The sequence below is a fragment of the Microchirus variegatus genome (genome assembly GCF_963457635.1).
Source record: "Microchirus variegatus genome assembly, chromosome: 2".
NCBI classification, from domain to species: Eukaryota; Metazoa; Chordata; class Actinopteri; order Pleuronectiformes; family Soleidae; genus Microchirus; species Microchirus variegatus.
The window spans coordinates 21,587,484-21,607,803 of NC_139803.1; the positions used below are offsets into that span (position 1 = coordinate 21,587,484).

General features: G+C 40.3%; 1 protein-coding gene across 1 annotated transcript; it reads left to right on the top strand.

The window, feature by feature from the left end:
- Nucleotides 1–299: 299 nt before the first annotated feature.
- slc7a8a (solute carrier family 7 member 8a) lies at nt 300–20,268 on the top strand. The gene is made up of 11 exons (XM_083910240.1): nt 300–1,127; nt 7,562–7,766; nt 10,618–10,769; nt 14,151–14,276; nt 15,075–15,228; nt 16,030–16,153; nt 16,372–16,475; nt 16,701–16,797; nt 16,919–17,068; nt 17,391–17,568; nt 17,682–20,268. Exons 1-11 carry the CDS (start codon nt 989–991, stop codon nt 17,828–17,830), a joined length of 1,578 nt encoding a protein of 525 aa, XP_083766366.1. The 5' UTR covers nt 300–988; the 3' UTR covers nt 17,831–20,268.
- The last annotated feature ends 52 nt before the right edge of the window (nt 20,269–20,320 follow it).

A 20,320-nucleotide genomic window follows, 5' to 3' on the forward strand; every position in this document is an offset into this window, starting at 1 on the left:
TAAACACGTTTTAAAAAAGAAAAAGAAATATGGATATTTATTTTGGATGAATCCACTTCTCAATGGGTGTGGTATTCCCCCCCAAATGAGTAGATCCATGATGATGTATGAAATGGCTGAGGGTTGGTGGAGGAGGTGGAGGTGGAGGTGAGGGAGGGGGTGCCAAACACAGATTGGAGGAGGGTCCTTTAGGCTGAAGGAGGAAAAACAAACCCGGCGTCAGAATGAGGCGGAGTGAGGCAGAGAAAAAAGGAGGAGCGACGCTGCTGTTGCCGAGAACATAAGAAAGAAAGGGGGAATATGTATGTTGACTCAAAAGCAGCCTGTCTTCTCTTCGTCACGGGTCACCTGTGTTCGCGTGGTGAGGCCGAGCAGAACGACCTCAAGTAACTTTTCTGGGTCCTTTGTTTTGTTGCGTGCGCTTGCGGAGCAGCCAGAGAGGATGTTTTTGTGTCTCACACCTGCGACAAGGAAACAGTGAAGGATTCTTCTTTTAAATATTGTTGTTTTTTCCCCCTGCTGAGTAGTTTCCTTTTGTTAGGTTTAAGGACTCTCGTTGGAATATGCGCCTTTTGAGTGACAACCTGGACTTGAGTCGGGTTTAGACTGTGACCTGGAGCATCACCTTTGAACCTGGAGCGGAACCTGGCTGCAGACCCAGCTGATGCGTTCTTGATGAAGCCGCGCTCTATCAGTCTGGAGTGACGTTTTTTTTTTATAATCAGCTTTCACTGACACATGCAGTTTTTTTATAGTCTCGTAAACGCATCATTGTCACAGGCTGCTGACATCGCATCACCATCTAACTTTTTTCTTTTCAGATAAGCGCGCCGCGCGTCAGCGAACGTGGTTTTACGCACTCACAAAAAGGCGTTTGAGCGCAACGTCAGGGTCGAGCGCACGGGCAGCACCTGCCGCTGAGGTGAAGAAGACACATTGTTTTTATTTATTTTTTATTAAGACATTAGAATAAAGAGCAGACATCAAGATGTCGGACGGTGCGAGACAGAGAAGCAGTATCGGCTCCGCCAAAGATGCTGCCGGCGAGGATGCTGCCGGCAAGGAGTCCGGAGGAGTTGCGCTCAAGAAGGAAATCGGGCTTGTGAGCGCCTGTGGCATCATTGTTGGTAAGAATCTGTCACCCTCATTGTATTATTAGAGACTGCAACCTACATTATGTTCCTGTATTTCGGTGTTTGCCTTCGAGCAGATGGGCACATGATGGGAGGGACACAGGCAAAGGCTGAGGGTTGAGTAGAGTGTGAGTGTGCCCTAACTGTTGTAGTGCTTATTTATACACAAGCAGAAGCTGCACTGGGATCAGATTCCACCACATGATAAGGACTTTGCAGAACAAACACAGAAACGCATAACACAATGAATAGTAATCAAAAAAAGATCCAGGATGAATGAAGGTAAAATGAGTTCAGTCATGGGCCTTTTTGACAGGGCACAGTAGGAAAACCACAGGTGTAAATAATCTAATGGCTGAGGTCCATTTAGCCTCCTCAGTTTCAGCTGCTTAAAGTGTCCCACTGTCCTCCTGACACGGTTGATGTGATCAGTAAAACATGTCAAAATGGCTGCTGTGCAAAGGCCCTAGTACATCAAATATACATCCAGTGGTACACACACTAACACGTGCTGTACGTTCAAAAAAAGTGAGCATGTGCTTTCATTCTGCACCATTGTGGCAAATGCACAACACGCATAACAGCACCCTTTGTTTCCTCCTGAACGAGCATAGTTCAAAAGGCGATTTCATGCTTTTGAAAATGCCAGCCTATAAATGAGTTGTAAACTGGTTTGATTATCATGTGGAACTCTTCTCGCTCCCAAGTGTTGTCTTGCAACACGAGTCACGCCCTCGTGTTCTCGTGGCATGGTCGTGAATTCCTGGCGCTTTCATCATTTTTCTGTTGCTTAATAGTGGATTAGCCTATTGAGAGTAATGAGCACATGACACAATCTCAAATATGAAAACAGGTTGTAGGGACTTTCAGTGAGAAAAAGGAAACTTACAGTAAATCTGTGAAAGTAACCTGGGATGTCATCAATCGAGGGATCTGTATTTGCATAGTTTGCACTGAAATCAGGATATGCCGATTAAAAAAAAACTCCTATTAACCTTGTGGAATCACTAAACTTTGCATAATTGTTGAATTAGACACGTATAGGTCCAGTGTGAAAGAATTAGTGACATCTAGTGGTGACCCCTGCACCCGTCCCAGACTCGTCAGGGAAAGCCCTCACCTACATTTAAAAGAAAGCCATACACATTTAAATGTTTTGCAAACAAAGCATATCAAATGAAGCACTGAACATTTAAAAAATAAATAAATAAATAAATAGTATTAATTTGTTAAGGGTGTGGCCTACATTGTCACTGTGTTGTCCTTTGTCTTTGCATCAGCATGCAAAAGAACCTCCTGATGTGTACACATTAACATGTGAATTATACTGATAGATTACTAGACTTAAATCAGCGACACCCAACATTACACTTATCACCATGTAATGGCGGTAAAATGCCTCAATTTAAACTCAAGAGCAGGTCTACACTGTGGCCAGCCAAACACACACACACACACACACACACAGATAACACAACCAGACATCTCATCGATCGACAGACACACTCTCACAGAGATGAAATATGGCACAGGTTGAAGAGCGCGCGTGTGTGTGGTCGTCCTGTTGACCTTGACGTTGAAGAAAAATGGAGAATATGACTCACCCATTCGTGTGTTTCCACGGTAACGGGAGGAAAGAAGAGTCTGCGTGTGCAAGGCACAGACACACACACACACGTGGGAAATCCCGAGAGGTTCGTACTGCAAGTGAGAAAGAGACAGACGCTGGGCACTTCGGGGGTGGGGGGAGGACAAGAAAGTGAAAGATGAAGAGCAGCGTTGACACTGAAATGTTGGTCGGGCAGACCTCATTATTTCTCATTTTGTAACCCACTGCATAAATCCTTGAGGTTTTACCGGAATGGCCTAATTTCTGTAAAAACTAAAACTAGCTATATCATCTGATTATTAGTGATTCCAAATATTTAATACATTTTCCTTTTTAATTAGAGATGGATTAATGTGTCCAATCCCACAAGTACCTCTGTTCTGATATCTCTTGGGATGGCTCGTTATCACTCTTTTTATGTCTGGTAGTGATATGGCAAACGATACCAGCATCGCAATCTTGACTTACCGATAATGATTTTAGTCTGATTTACTTTAGTTAACTTAGCTGTTAAAAGGATATTTGTAGTCACCGCTACGCTATAATCACCCATTTCAAAAAGTAATGCTTTAATCACACGGAAGGTATTTGCAGCACTCACTCACATTCTGGTCACATGATACACTTTGAATACAAAGTCTTGTATTAGTGTTGGACCCATGCTGATACTGAGTGTTGATACAGTACAGACTAATATCAATAACACTCACTATTGTATCAGTTCATCAGTTGTTTAATTCCAAATACAAGCGAAGTGATTCCAGTGCAAGCAGCTAACATTGTCTCCCTGTAGCTCCTCCCTTTAATCTCTCTTAAGTCCATTGTGAGTTTAATCATGAAGTTTATCTCGATATTAACAGACAGGTTGGCAGCGGTAAAAACCATCATCTTAAAGAGGATTTTTATTTTTATAGCTGTTCAGAGTCCATGCACTTTGGCACAGTCATCAGACTGTGTTCTTGGCTTGGGATTATAGGTCCTTGATCAAGTCGTTCATTTAATGCGCCTTCATCTCCTCCGGCTCACGCTGTCATGAGGCGTGAGCTCAGGTGACTCGTCTGATCCTTTTGATGGTTGAACATACCCCCACTGGGTTTCTGTGAAAAGGGCAGAGCACGCAGGAAGGACATCAAACGACTTTATGGCCTATTGTGAAGTGCAATGCATTTATTGCTCATGCAACGCAACACATGCAAATCTGAAGAAAAAAAAGGATTTGAAAGTAGCAGTGAACTTATGGCCACGTGGAAGACGCGTCCGCCCTGTTTTACTAGCTCACATGGCGTAGCCATGTTTAAGTTGGAGTCTTGGAATCACCTAACTCTCAAGTTTAGCTTTATTTTTATGTTTTTTACACTTTAAAACTTGGCAGATAATTGGGTTTATTGATTAACCTGGATTTGGACCAAATTATGACAAAACTGGAGTTTCCACCTGTTTTGTGGCAACACCAGTGTACAGCACGGGCCTGCAGGATCTGTGACAAGAATTTACCACCAGATGGCCGATGGAATAGACACTGACAGGAAAATCAAAGTTCTGATTGGAGTCAGATAATAAAGCTCAGCAAACACCCACAGACTGGTTAATATTCATGGCCTGTTGGCCTGCAAACGCTGTGTGTTGTCTCTCTGAGAATGTCACCTTCTCCGACATCCTCATACACTGTTTGTTCTGTCTTATTGTGACCTTTACGTCCCTGTGATTGTTTTGTTGTGCAGGGCCCTTGTCTTAAGTACTTAAGTCGGAAAACACAACATTTTTTATTTTATTTTAAAGCAACTTATGCAAACATATTTAGGGATAGTATGTTACATTTTTGCCAATAATCTCTCTTAAATATATTATTTTTATATTACTGACATTTTAATTGAGAAATTGTTCTCAAAAGATTATTTATAGGAAAAACAACCTCAATAACTAACTGAATAAATAGCACAAAATGTCAACAACAGTTATATAACATCAAAAAAACACGAGTTACATTTCTGAGACAAACAACCTTAATGGGGCCTTAATAATGAGATGTCTAAGATCATCAAAATGAGTTCTCCCAAGGAATCCAAGAGATCACCAAGAGTTTTAATTTGTGAGACAAGAGTCCAACTAAATTGGAGGACAACGCAGTATCCTGTGGCCTTTTCACACTTTTTATCTTGTGCTCGTGGAAGTTCATACAAACACAGTTTGTCTCAGGTCAAGGACAAGGGACAGACAGTGGTAAAGCAACAGCACAATATATAGATATAGATATAGATATATCTATATCTATATCTATATCTATATACCACCCTTTGTCCTCATTTGAGACAAAAGGATGTAAAAGCAACTGCAAGAACAGGAAACATAAAGATTCCACATTAGTCAGCACCGGCCACATGTGCCAGTGTGAGACGACGCATGGACACGCAAACATGCAAGTGTGCACTTTTTGGTTCCCCCAGCTCAATGAAACAGCCCGTACAGGGCAAGCATCTTATCTTTACTCCTCTTTTTAAAACCCACGTTGCAGAATCAGAGGTGAGCATTTACAGGAGCTAATTACTGAGTAATTTTTTCCGATGCAGCTACTGTTTTGCGAGATGCCAAAGGTCATGCTCTGAGGACCACCGCTGCCATAAAGATGTCAAAACCACCGAGGGAGGCACGGTGCGATGGTTATGAGTTCACCTTCTACCAACAACTGCAGCTGACCTCACAACCGACACGTGATGCTTTTTGGGGGGGAGTCTGTTAAAGCTTAAAGCTCCAGTGTGTGACACAAAAGTTACACTCTGCAGTTACTACATTCAAAATTCAAAATACCGATGTCTTTTAGGTTTCGTTTTCTGAGGTAACTGGCAACCCGTGGTTGCTCGGCAGCAAAGACTCTACTGACTGCAATGATTGTTAGACGGCGGTAGGTGGCGCCACATTCAAAACATAAACATGATTTGCAGTCTTCAAAATTTATTTTTTTAATGCAAATATTTTGTCTGTACTGTTGTTGTTGGTGAGTTCAGTTTGTTATATGAACATTATTCCTGAGTCTCTGTGACATATTAGGAGGATTATATTTGCTTTAGATTTATTACATAATGCACCTTTAACATTTTAATCAATTCTGTGTAACTGGTTAAACCCAAATCAATTAGCTACTGATTACTGATGACCAATCCTCAGATTGTTCAGCTTCTTTAAAAAGCAGGAAAAGAAAACCAATGAATGAATGACATGTTGTCAGTATGATTTTTGACTTTGTGGATCCTTAAAGGTAGAGCTTTAAAATGAAAATAGTTTGGTTTTCGTAGTCTTAGAATAAGCCTTTTTCGGTGTACTTTCGGCAAGGGCCTTGCTTTACATCTCGCCATATTTCTGCAGCAGCTTGAACAGACAAAACTTGAGCTTAAGCTTAGGCTTAAGTCTGTGATACGTTAGAAGAGAGGTAGTTCTCTCTTTGTTACAATTTGCAGTCTCACAACTGGATGTTACTAATTCTTACGCATTCTTACGTGTCCGTTCCTTTCGTTGTATTTGAAGGAAATGTATCAGCTGTAAGTTGATGAACTTTACTAGAAGAAATACAATCATTTTATTGCTTTTATTATTATTTTTCATGTTGTCTAAGTGTGTGCAGCTAGCTGCACATGATCCGCGCACACACACCCTAACGCTTCACTCCATACCTTTGACCTTTGTACATATAATGCCACTTGGCCGATAAAGTTGGCCCGTTATGATTCAAAACCTTCAACCTTTCAACCTGATCTCTCTTTTTTTTTTTTAATGATTGGGTGCCAAGTTCACGCGCAGTCAGAGCACATGCAGTCTGCTGGATCTGACAGCAGATTCATAAACCTCAGAGTCCTTTCATGTCCGACCAGAACCCAGTCATCCATCCCTCCATCTTTCAGCTTCTGTGCAAACTGCCTGGCACTCTGATGGTCATTGAATCTGTCACTGAATATGCCCCCTCCCCTCCCCTTCTGCATCCATCTCCCATCTCTGTGTCTAGTCAGCAGAATGCATGTTCCCAATTTGTCCACCTCCTCTCTGTCAGAACTGTTTTCGCCTCCATTTCTCCCACTGAAAAGTCAACTTTCCTTCTTTTTTCCTGTCCTGTTTTTTGTGGTTTTACAGTTGTTTCTCCCGTTTCCGCTCTCTAAAACTTGATACAATCAATCTCAGACTTATACATGGAAACAAAATATAAATTCTGGTGTTTATGGGGCATTCAGTAATTTTCTTAAGGAGTCCTACAGAAGACGTGCTATGAAAAATAATGGACGGAGCTGGCTCAGCAGACGCCGAGATCTACTGGCTTTATTCCACAATATGAGTAAAGCTTCAATATATCAAAGCCCTAGATGCTACACTTCCCACAATGCAACTGGATAGCATATATCAATTGATTAAATGCTAACATTATTCTCCTGAGCTCTAAGTGGTTCATTTCCTCAAGACTTGACAACACTCGATACAGATTGATCTGCTGTTGCACAAACCAGTCTTGTCATTTTCTTCTCATGTCTTGCATCAACAAGGCCTATTTCTCTTTTTCTGACCATACTATGTTAGCTTTAGAGGTAGTTGTGTGTGTGAAAATCTGTTTAGATCAGCAGTTTCTGAAATACATCAACAGCTACACTTAAATCACTGTTCTCCCTCATTCTGATGGCCGGTCACGTCCTCTGGTTGCTGCTTCAGCAGTTTGTCTTGATCGTGTCTTCATGCCTAAATGAATTGGGTTGCTGTCAGATGATATTTGCATTAACGGACAGTTAACGCACCCAGTCACACGTGACATTTGACTCACTTCTTCCTTCACTTCTTCCTGCAGGTAACATTATCGGCTCAGGTATCTTCGTCAGTCCGAAGGGAGTGCTGGAGAACGCCAGCTCTGTGGGCTTTGCCCTGATCGTGTGGATCATCACAGGCATCATCACGGCCATTGGTGCACTGTGCTATGCCGAGCTGGGTGTCACCATACCCAAGTCGGGGGGAGACTACTCGTACGTGAAGGATATCTTTGGAGGGCTGGCAGGGTGAGTGAAAATGATACTTACAGACGTTTCAGTATATCTACATCATTCAGATGTGAGTCAGCAAGCACAACACAGGGACGGTCCCACGCAATCAAATTGTATCTGAAAAGCAATGGGGTGACCAGTGGTATGACTGTATCACTATCAAGTGCAGACATTTAAAATGTACTTTTTTTTTTGTGTGTGTGTAACATTTAATAGAAATATAATACCTTCAAGTATGTTTGTGTTTAAACGAAAATGTTTTGGTTTTTGTAGCTTTAGAATAGCTTAAGAGCAAACAAAGAAGAAAGACATTTCGTTAGCCTAAAAGCATATTTGCTAAAAGTATTTTTTTTTGTAATTGTGATATCTGCCTAACTTTAACAATGTGCTTGTTAAAAAATGTGTTTTTTCTTGTTTTCCGAAAACGTTCAAATATGACTTAGGCAACTATGCTATTAGGCTAACCATTTGTAACTTTGGTCCCTCGTTGTAAAGGTTTGCTAAAAAAAAAAAAAAGCAAGTACAAGGTGAACCGCTGTAAAATGAATCCCTGTCTTGACACCAGAAGTTATATTTCTTTCATAAATGAAGCAGACGAAGAAATTGGCGCGTTCACCAAGGTTTTGTGTTCCCACTAATGCCAATCAGAGCTAATTTAAAAATGTGTGTGTTGCAGAGTCATTGCAGGCTGATTAAACACATTCCCACCAGTCAAAAACCAGTTCAAACTAGTTTTTTGACCAGTAAAAAACACCACTTTATGTGTTTTAAAAGGTCTGATTAATTCAACAAACATGTCTGGTTTACTTATTCAAAGCAATAGTCTTTTTTTTTTCTTTTTTTTTCAATAGCTGAAATGCTGCTTTCAGTAAATGCTTGGGAACCCTGCTACGCTAGTTTCCTAGCAAAACAATATCATTTGTTAGCGTAGATTTCACACACACACAATGTCTTTGCCCAGACTGTAAACACAGATTAGAGCATTGTTTTGTTTAAACTATCACAGGAATATTATCAGCGGTATTTTGGGAGAGGAATTCAACCAGACAAAACAGCCAATGGATTGTTTTTGTCTCTTTGTAACAGTAGCTATCAATACACATCAATGAACTTTGTAGTACAACGGCTGCTGAGATGCTAAGTTTGAAGTGTGTGGGCCATGGTACTTTTCTCTGCCCTCCGTCTGGATAACGCCGTCTTTAAGAGTTGTTTGTTTGCCTTTGTTGGCCTTTTTCCCTCCATGTGTGTGTTTTTATGTGGTCTTGGAAATGTGTTTTCTGTGTCCACATAGGTGAACTGAGACGGAAATGCTTGCATTACATTGTAGAGAAGTGGGACAAATTGTAAAGCTGTGTGCTAAAGGACAACAAGATAGGACGGTGTAGTACAGAGGCCCAATCTAGACCAATGAGAGTGTTACACTCATGAAGTACATTAAATGGGCTTTAAAAATTTGATTTTTTTTCAGTAATTTAGAACAGACCAAAACAGGGCTGCAGCTTTTTATATAAGAGATGAAGCTTTGTTTTCTGGATCAATCAATAAGTTCAGAAAATTATTACTATGTTCTCAAAAGTCTTGTTTTTGTCTAAAAACAAATACAGTACATTTCATGGATTTCAAAAACTACAACGTATTCACGTTTAAGACAAATTTTATTGAATATCGCATATACTTGAATATTTAGTAAGTAACATAAGATGTTTTATTAACCATATGCACTGAATTGTCACTAGTAAAGGTATGTAATATGCAGGAGGACTGCTATTTGAGCATTAATTATTAATATGATTTTATGTTGTGGCTTGTCAAAGCGGAGCTACAATAAACTACCCTTAGTTAGTTCAGTCCACAATTGATATCAGTAGAATATGAAAAACTTCATGTATAAAGTGAGTGAACACACACACACACACACACACATTCCTGTGAGATAATCCTATTAATGCAGTCAGATGTAGTGATCCTCTCTAAGCTTTTGGAGAATTTTGCAGAAGAACCACATGCCTACTTCTCATGCCACACTGGCAAATATCCCGCCTCACATCTTAAATCCTGTTTGACGGCTCTCACACATTTGAATGTATGATCTTCTTAATGATCTTCCCGTGTGCCACTTTATCAAAGGTGTGTCACCTCAGGGAACACAGCCCTGCTCCAACACACCTGACTCAGATAAACAGCTCCTCTGCAGATAACTAGCTGACCATTTGAATCAGGTGTGTTGGCGACCGGATTCTCCTTTGTTTAGGGTTGCAGTGAGTAATCGATCATTTACTAAATCAGCTATTTTGATCAACAATTAATCTCAGCTTTCTCGGCTTCTTGCATGTGGATGATTTCAGTTTTTCGCCCAATATAACAAAGAAATCAGTAGAAAGGAATATTTTTGGTTTGTGGACGAAAAGACTTTTGAGAACACAATTAGTCCAGTAAATAATTGACAGATTAATCAATTATAAAAAACATATTGGTAGTTGCAGCCTTAGTTTAGCCTGTAAAATGTCACAAAATAGTACAAAAACCTGAGTATAAAAAAAGAGGACATTTTGTTTTGAAGAACAAAATGAAGAAATAACGAAAGCACTTCCACTTTTGGTCATTTTAAGAGAGGTCAGAGAGGCCAAGCATAGTATGGAAAAGAAAAGAATGTAGTTTTAACTAAAAATAACCAGTTTGAATGGGAATCTGTAAAGGAAGGATGTATATGTGCCGATTGTACCTTTTGTGATGTGTTCCTCCACCTGTTATTGCTCCCACACACTGCATTTGATCCCACACACACCCCTGCTGTGTCTCCCATGTCTCGCGTCTCCCACATCGCTCACTGCCCCTCCCTGTCCCTCCTTTTTTTGTTTTGTTTTAGGTTCTTGCGTCTGTGGATCGCCGTGCTGGTCATCTATCCGACCAATCAGGCTGTGATCGCGCTGACCTTCTCCAACTACGTGCTGCAGCCTCTGTTCCCCACATGCTTCCCCCCGGAGAACGGCCTGCGTCTGCTGGCTGCCATCTGCCTCTGTGAGTAACATGTGACTCACGTCTGCACGACACAAAACACATGTACACGGTTCCACCTTCAATTTCAAACAGCTGAAACATAATCTGCCATCACCATTATAGATTATGCACGTTATTATATACATCACTGTAACATGCCTCAAGCGTATCGTAGTCTCGCGGTTTTCTTTCCAAAGAATTTTACAGTAAGGAGTCACCAGTGAAACCTGCCAGGTAAGAGTTTGACAAATATTTAACCCCTCGTCTGCAGAGCGAAGACACTTCCTCCTCTGTTCTCACTCACTCACACACACACCTGTAAAAGTCCAGTGTGGAAGCATCAGTGACATCTAGTAGTGAGAGCGCAAATTATAAAAAATGGTCCGCTCACCCCTTTCATACCCAAGCGCATCGGGGTGGAACTACGGTAGCCTTCAAATACCAGAAAGGATCTCATTCAAGGCCCTTGGATAAAGTACATATGCAAGACTTATTCTAAGGTTAGGAACACAACAAAACAGAAATTATACATGTATACAAATATATACATATGGGTAATATGTTCAATATCTGCCAACAAATCCTTCTTAATATGACACTGTAAAAAAGAAAATTCAAAATGTCAAGGCAACTTGCTGCAAAATTCAACATTTTATTTTTTAATACATTTTTGACATTATCTGAACAAGATTAGTTAGCCAAATTATTCGAAAAGAGAGTTTTGAGTTAGCACAACTGTAACTTACAAGTTTGTCTCACAAAATAATATTAGTTGATGGAGCTTTTTTTAAAAACTCGCAATTATACGTTGGGCTTTAAACTCAAAAATTAATTGCATTAAGTTGCCTTGAAATTTTGAGTTTTCTCAACTTTTTTTTTTACAGTGTACACACTCCACCTTTAATATGATATTACACAAAATACGTTTTTAGAGTCTATGTAATATATAATATCCAGTCATGCAATAATATGTGTGTCACAAATTAGCGCCATATTCCAATAATTTCTGAGAGGTTGCATTAAACTACAAACAAAGTTAACGTTATTCACTGCTAAAGAGAAAAGGGTCGCCTGACTGTTGTCAGTGTAGATTATACAGAGATAATAATAGAGCAGGAATAGCCTCAAGAAATACTACCAAACGTGTTTGAATGTTCCTGTTGAGACAAGCTCAAATGCCTAGAAACGGACAGTAAATTTTAAACTGCACTATATAAAAAAAAAAGGGGGAGAATCCCTGAAATCCAATGGCTGCTAGAAGGAGGACAGAGATAAAAGACAAAACATGCAGCCAACAAAGTTGTCATTTAAAGGCGTCACAGACTTACTGGATTAAGTATTGATTGATTAATCTGGTTTATGTGCGCCTTCTGGTCGAATATTTTCCCGCTCTTCTGTGAAGCTCTTCTGCTGGAGTTTGATCCATGAGAAAGGAGCATGAAAGAGGCTGATGGGTGGGAAACGGCAAATATGAATGTGTCACAACAAATGGATGAATGTGTTGACAAGGACATGACAGTGGTGGATTTGAAGTTTTCTCAGCAAAGTTCGCGCTCACTCGTAAAATACTGCAAGCAGCCTTCAGACACAGAGAGGAGGGGGGTGGGGTGGGGGGGCCATGGATGCAGAGAAAGAGTATGTTTGTTCTCAATTGCAATGTTGAAGTGGGAAATCATTAGGGTTGCACACGCATTTGATGCATTTAATGTGACTATTAGAATAATGAGACTGATGCTTCTATATCTATCTGTAGATCTGAGAGCTACAGGAGACATTTTCGGTAACGTTTTTTTTCTGGGTGACAAAATTGTTTGCATTAAAGAGACCTTTGCATTGACACACACACTGATATTGCCACAGCAGCGGCGTTTCAGGGCAGCATTATCTGTTGTGTTATGTCGTCGTAAAGCTTCAGGCCCATCCCCAGTTGGTGGTAGTGTGTTTGTCCTGACAATGTGGACATCATCATTCTTCCTAAACATGGACAATAATCTGCACAGACAGGATGATTCACGACTAAATCACGTTCCACCAAAGGTCTCAAGACTTTATTTGTGTTTTTATTTCTACTCCGATTACCTACATCTTCATCTGTATTCTTAGTCTCACTTGGATGAATAGCTGGAAGGAAAAATGTGATTAGTGTGGCATGTGACAGGGATTGTGACATGTTACTGCCTGATTCTGATTTGTTCTTCAGATTGGCTCGGGCCATCAGAATGATGAAGCTTCTGTCTTGAGTCAATTTGAGCAAAAAAAACTACTTTTTGTGCAGATGTTTTGTTCTGAAAGTGGGTGAGAGGTGACCTGCTGCAGCTCTTACATCATCCATGCTGTTTTTAGCTTTTTAGTTTGTCTGTGTATGTGTTTTCTTTCTATTTCTCTGTGATAATTTGACCTATATTGAAAATAGTGTGCAGAAGAAGATCACTCGATGTTATATTAAAATCCAGCTGTAACTGGACTGAGTGACAGCTATGATCTCTGACCGTCCTGAAGTGTTCCTTGCTGTCACTCAACTATGTATATAGCTATAAAGAAAACTAGGAGGTAATTGTGTTTGTGGCAGAAGGATCTCTGCTTCCTTGTGTTTAACAAGTTTACTTTAGTATTTTAAAGTACTATGCACTCTTATTCACCTCAAAACAAACCTCTCAAATACATCTAACAAGAAGCCCAGTCTGCAAACCACACTCACTCCAGTCTGCACTCTGTTCATATGATATCACAGCAGGGCCACGCATGTTTGTTCTTGTGCATCTGCCTGCGCTCCCCGCTGCTGCAACTCAGCTCGGGGGGTTATTTAATATGATGACCTTAATCACACAGTCAGAAATAGGCCTCTTTAGTGATTGCGGCCAACTGGCCTGAACCCACTGGCCTGAGCAGTGGAGATCAAATCAATGTATTTGTCTGCGATAGCTGAGCCCGAAATAGGAGTGAGATAAAGAGAAAGAACCATGGGATGTGTTTATTTTGTAACTAATAGATAACATGGCAGAAATGTTAATATATAGATAGATATCATATAGAATATATCTGTTATTCCTCTATATATGAATAGAATCATCCATTACTAATTAACAAGCACTTAGGTTGTGATTTGCTCAATAAAAGTCAGTATTTTAAGTGTAAAACTTCCAAGTTTATAAAATCAGCACATCTACTGCCTCTCTGGTTAAACACCTACTACTGCTTTCTAATTTTAGTCCACGCTTTCATCACTATCTTGTCTTATCACAGTCCCAGACTCCCCCCCCCCCCCCCCCGTAATAATGTAAATGATGTGTGAAGGGTCAAAATGACTGTTATGGTGCTGGTTAGTTTGAGTCAGGTTTTCAAAATGCAATCTAAATCCTAAAAATGTGTTTTATTCTTAATCTTGTGTGTGTGTGTGTGCAGTGCTGCTGACTTGGGTGAACTGCTCCAGTGTGCGATGGGCTACCAGAGTGCAGGACTTCTTCACAGCCGGCAAACTGCTGGCCCTCGGCCTCATCATCATCATGGGCTTCGTGCAGATCTGCAAAGGTAAGCCGCCCGATGCCATCTGTGCCTCCATGAATAAATGTGACCTCCTCGTGGTTCCAGCGTGTCCGTCTCACCCGGGTCACTCACTGTAGGACATCCCCCTGTCACGAGGGACAGCACAGGCATCTCAGCGGACTCAACAGGGGTCAGGAAGTTTCTGGGGCCCCACTCCACTCGGCTAATAGCAGCATGCATGCATGGGTTTGCAATTCAAACATGGCAAGGGGCCAGTTATGACAGGGGCCACTGAAAACAGGCCCCTGTAAAAACAGATTGGGGATGTTTGTCCAAAATGATGTTTACTAAAGATCATGTAGTCTTTAGAGTGTTTTTACAATGTCTTTAAGAGAAAATCCCACTCTTTCATCCCATGCTTTACACACAATGATGTTGATTCTTGGCTCAGGTCACTCAGGTTTACATCAAGGACACAGAAAAATTCAATTCAATCAATGAAATCTACTCTATTGTCCCCACAGGGACATTTTTCTTGGGGCAAAACTGCTCCAGCAGCTGCAGAACAATGCACAGCGTGATACAGACAACAAAGAACATAGTTCACTGAATTTAAGCAACAGAATAAATATTGCATAAGCCATAAAAATACAAAAAAGCAAGTGAAACCAGATATGAAATGAACCTAATATACATAGAGCATAACATAATTAACCTGTGTCTTTGACTGTGACAACTGTTTTTTACATATCTGTAAATTCTATAAACTGAAGGTGACAGATTTTGTTCTGGAATGGAATAATGGAATGTGTTTTCATTGAGCCTCTTCTCTTCCACCTGCAGGAGAGTACTACTGGCTGGAGCCAGCCAATGCCTTTGAGCCCTTCCAGGAATACGATGTGGGTTTGATAGCCTTAGCCTTTCTACAAGGCTCCTTCGCCTATGGAGGGTGGAATTTCCTCAACTATGTGACAGAGGAGCTGGTGGACCCTTATGTGTAAGACACTTAACTCTTTAGATGTGATTGTGATTTCTAAAACAACAAAACCCATTGTATTAAATCTGTCATTGCCATTGGGGAAATAGCTCATTTACGACTGTGTCAGGGAACCTTGGTGGCCTATGTTAATCCCAACATTCTGCTGAAAGTCTAATCACCAGAGCAAGCATGAGCACATGACCCTTGTCCTGGTTTACTGTTAGCATCTGTACTGACTTCAAAATTCTTTGACTTACTTTTAAAGCCTTAAATGGTCAATGCCCTTATTTACATTTTCAGAACCACTGAGATTAACCACTGGAGCCGTGTTTGTTAATCCCAAATCTTAGTATGTGACTAAATGTGTTTTGATCAGTTTTATTGTGTTTTGTTTTTCAAATGAATTAATTTGTATTAGTGTATCTCTCTCGCGTTGACCCAGTCGAGGAAACCAGATGATTTAAAAAGTGAATATACACTTAGTTATGGATAGTGTTCTTAATTTCTACAAATAACCCCTCCTAAAATTACAGAGGCTATTTCAGTTTGCTATTTAGGGCATCAGAAGCTATTTAGTCTGATCACTATCATTCTGTTTGACCACTGACCTAAAGATGAATGCTTGCCATATAAAGTGATCTATTTTATAATTTCCTGTCTTCCTTTCAACAATCTTTCATTTGTAATCACCATGCTATCTGTGAACAGCACCTACCCTGCCTAAGATACCGCTATTAATTTCCTGCTTTAAATCGGCCCTCTCTCTGCTTCTCTTCAACTTGTCCATAAATTTTTGCGTTGTGTTTTGTGTTCTTGCAGGAACTTGCCGCGCGCCATCTTCATCTCCATCCCCCTGGTGACCTTTGTTTACGTCTTTGCCAACATCGCCTACGTCACAGCCATGAGTCCTCAGGAGCTGCTTGCCTCAAACGCTGTTGCCGTGGTGAGTAGATCAGTCTGTGTGACGTTACGCTGACAAGCTTGCTAATAGTAGAAGGACTCTGTCACCCTCTAGTGCTCCAGGCAAGCCAAACATGTTAAGTTTAATGTTTGGTCACCATGTTTTCAAAAGCTAACCTTGCACATGTGTATCTGCTTCACTCCTCTTTCTCTCTGTCGCCTCCATCTTCAAAACCTTCATCCTTCAATTCCCCATCGCAGACGTTTGGTGAGAAGCTGCTGGGAGTCATGGCGTGGATCATGCCCATTTCTGTGGCTCTGTCTACCTTCGGAGGAGTCAACGGTTCCCTTTTTACCTCATCGAGGTTTGTTATTCACACGTTTTCTTCCACCTCAGCTGGCTCAAACACAGAGTCAAAAAAATCGGATTCCTATTTCGTCTGATGCTTATTTTACTGGTTTACTCCACCCCAACAAGATTGAGATATACATCATGTCATGCCAAGGTGTCTTATTTTCATTATGTTACATTTGAATGTCTTGTAAACTTGAATTCTGTCTTAAATCATGTTTTTAACTGTGTTTTATAGATTGTTCTTCGCTGGAGCCAGAGAAGGCCACCTCCCCAGCCTGCTGGCTATGATTCACGTCAAACGCTGCACTCCCATCCCTGCGCTGCTCTTCACTGTGAGTTTAACTCTCCCTAACATTATCTCATTATGACGTGTGCGACAAATTAGATTTTTGATTTTGATTCAATTCAGTGCCACTGTTAAACTCATCATGTGTTGTTATCCCCCCCCCCCAGTGTCTGTCCACTCTGCTTATGCTGTGCACCAGTGACATGTACACACTCATCAACTACGTGGGCTTCATCAACTACCTTTTCTACGGAGTCACAGTCGCCGGGCAGATTGTCCTACGATTCAAAGAGCCCAACATGCACCGGCCAATCAAGGTCTGTTTATGTGACGATATTTGATGTGTTTTTGCGACATTTTCAGCCCCATCATTCGCCTTATTTCTACGTTCTCCTCTTTCGGTCAGAATTGACAATATGTTTATAGGCTACGATTAACATAAACACAACTTATATAGAAGAGACACAGGTACAAGTTATTAGGGCTGAGAAGGGAATCATACAAGTGTGAAACTTGACAGGAAATCAAAAATGAGACCAGAGACTATCAAAATAAGACTAACTGACAGCTAAACTACAAAGTGTATGTTTATCTCATGATAGTGTATGACTAAGCCTTATGTCACTTTATTTCCTCCAGATCAGTCTGATATGGCCGGTTATTTATCTCCTCTTCTGGGCCTTCCTGCTCATCTTCTCTCTGTACTCTGAGCCCTTGGTGTGCGGCATCGGCCTGGCTATCATGTTGACTGGTGTCCCCGTTTACTTCCTGGGAGTCTACTGGGACAACAAGCCACAGTGCTTTAATTCTTTTGTTGGTAAGTGAGCTTTTTCCCTGTTAACTTTAATGCAGTTGGAAATGTGCAAATACATATATGCATATTGTTGTCCATCTGTTGAAATATAACACTTTTCTCGTACTTTCTTCCAGGCAAAATGACATATTTGGGCCAAAAGTTCTGTATGGTCGTTTACCCGGCTGAAAGTAAAGGCAGCAGCACTGAGAGCTGCAGTGCAGATGGAGACGAAGGAGAGGAGATGAAGGAGACCAGATCTCCTCTGGCCAAGGACGAGTGCTAAGGCTCCTTTGTGTCATCGCTCACCTTCCCCCTAACATAAACAGATGCACATGTGGGCGCACACATACACAGAGACACATGCAAACAAACATGCGATAACCTACAGTCACAGTTTGTCATGGATCAACACATGTGCCCCCACACTTAAATATGTTTTATTCTTTTTTTTCCAGTATTGAACTAACCAATCGTTTCCTTGCCAAATATAATCAGAGATGACACGACCTCACACTTTTCTATCTTGGGTCTCTCAAAAGTGCAATAAAGAAAGGTTGGAGCCTTCCGACTTCTGCGTACGTGCTCAACAGACACAATTTTACTATTCATCATCATCATCATCATCCTGCTTCTAATCCTCCCTCTTCCCCTCCACACACTGTCTGCACACTCCCACTGTAACGGTGACTTTTTTAATTCTTTTTTTTTTGTATTATTATTATTATTATTATTATTATTATTATTAAGAGACTTTTACTGTTCTACGTTGGCTACGCAAACACGTCTTAATTTTTATTTTTATTTCCCATGTTAAACTTTGCCCTTGTCGTACCTTCAACACACCAAAGCTACATTTAGATTATATCCAGATCAAACCATTTCAATTTCAACAAGTGCCGTTGTTGTTTTGTTGTTTTTGGTTCTTTTTCTTCTTAAACGTGGCTGTGATTCCAAATTGTTTCTCTCTCTCTTTTTTTTAGTGATTGTGATAATTGTTTATATCATTGTCATTATGTACTTTTTTTTTTTTTCAACATCATATTCATACGGGCCTATTTTGTTTTTGTCTTTTTTATTACTGTTGAGCCAGCAATGTTGTGTGAGCTGTACTTTGTGTTGGTAAATGCTGCACAGTTCTTGCTAACTGCCTTAAGTAGGATATTGTCTGTACTCTGGCACCATAATTGTGGAAGATAGGCTGGTAAATCCTCGTACATTGCTGCAGAAGCATTTTCAGTTCATAAAAATCTGAATTTTGACTTCATGTATGGACACTATACTAATAATACTGTGTCAAACTTGTAGGTTCAGCTTGGACACACGACTAGAATGAATAGTTATTCTTTTCACCACCTCATTTGCATTGTTAATATGCAATCCCCTACACCGACACATGTGAATGCCCGCGTGAATTCTTTTTTCCTTAAAATAAGCAGGCATTGATTTTTTTTAAGCCTACCATCTCGCTGTGTTTGGATATTGTTGTGCTTTATTTAGGGCTTAGAGAAAAAAAAAAGAGCCATACATAAAAGAGAATATTTTTTTGATTCATACAAATCACTAGAGATTATTATATAGTAGTATATAGTGCAATAAAAGCACAGTGGTCAGTGGTTCTATAACCCGCTAGTGTCTCAGGGCGTCCCCACTGCCTTCTCCTTACATACACTGCCGAAACTCAACAGAGCCGACTCATCACTTCTCTGGTCCCGTTTTGTGCTTCGTGTTTGTACCGGTGCTCAATTTTTTTCAACCGATCCCAAATGGCATCTGTGAAATCTCACAGAGATCGTCACACGTCGACTTAATAAAACAACTTATGTCCTGTTAAATTTGGGCCAGTACTGTAAAAGTTGCTCTTCTGAAAGTCCAAGGGGAAACAGGGTGTCTTGGATGTCTTTACAAATACAATGATTGTGTTTCGTGCCTGTACGGTAACAGTTGTGTATTTACATTTATGCACAGATTTCATGACAGTTTGTACTTTGTTTTAGAAATTAAAATATACTGTTTGAATTTGAAAATCAGGGCCTCATTTAAGTAAAAAAAATGTCATAATCTTAAACCTGTTGTCCTATCATTTGACATAATAATAAGGTCCAGTGTGTAAGAATTAGTCAGCACTCTGCTATAATACTTAAAAAGACATACGTATGGGTGGCATATTGAATATCTGCCAAAAAGGCTTCTATGTGTTGCACACTGGACCTTTATATTCCTGTTTTTTTCAATGTTTTCTATAATGAGAAGACAATTAAGCACACATAAACCGTCACTGTGCATAAACGAGGCCTGGAAATGCTGCAACTTTGTGTCATGTGGTCAAATAGCTTAAAATCTGAAGGACGTTGACCAGTGCTGATGTCTTCGACTGACTTGTGTATCTGCCTCACTGTTTGTGGTCTCCTTAAAGAGCTGCAACCTCAACTTTGCTATCATGTAGACCAAAACGATCCTTCAACGTGGAGGAAATGTGATGTTTCCTGTTTTAACAGGCATTATGTAGAATGATCAAGCATTTCTTCATCTTTTTTTTAAGCAATGTATCAGAGGACACCTGGTGAGAAAGTTTAAAACGAAGTCATTGTATGTACACACTGGTCTCGATAAGTTAAATTGCCTTAGTTTACTGACCATACTCTCATATCTCTAAAAAAAAAAGCATTTGTCTATTTTTATGTTGTAAATGTACATATTGGTGTGTACAGTGTGTGTGTGTGACAGGAATAAAACTATACACATGTGAACCACAGTTTTCAGTCTCTTCTGTTAA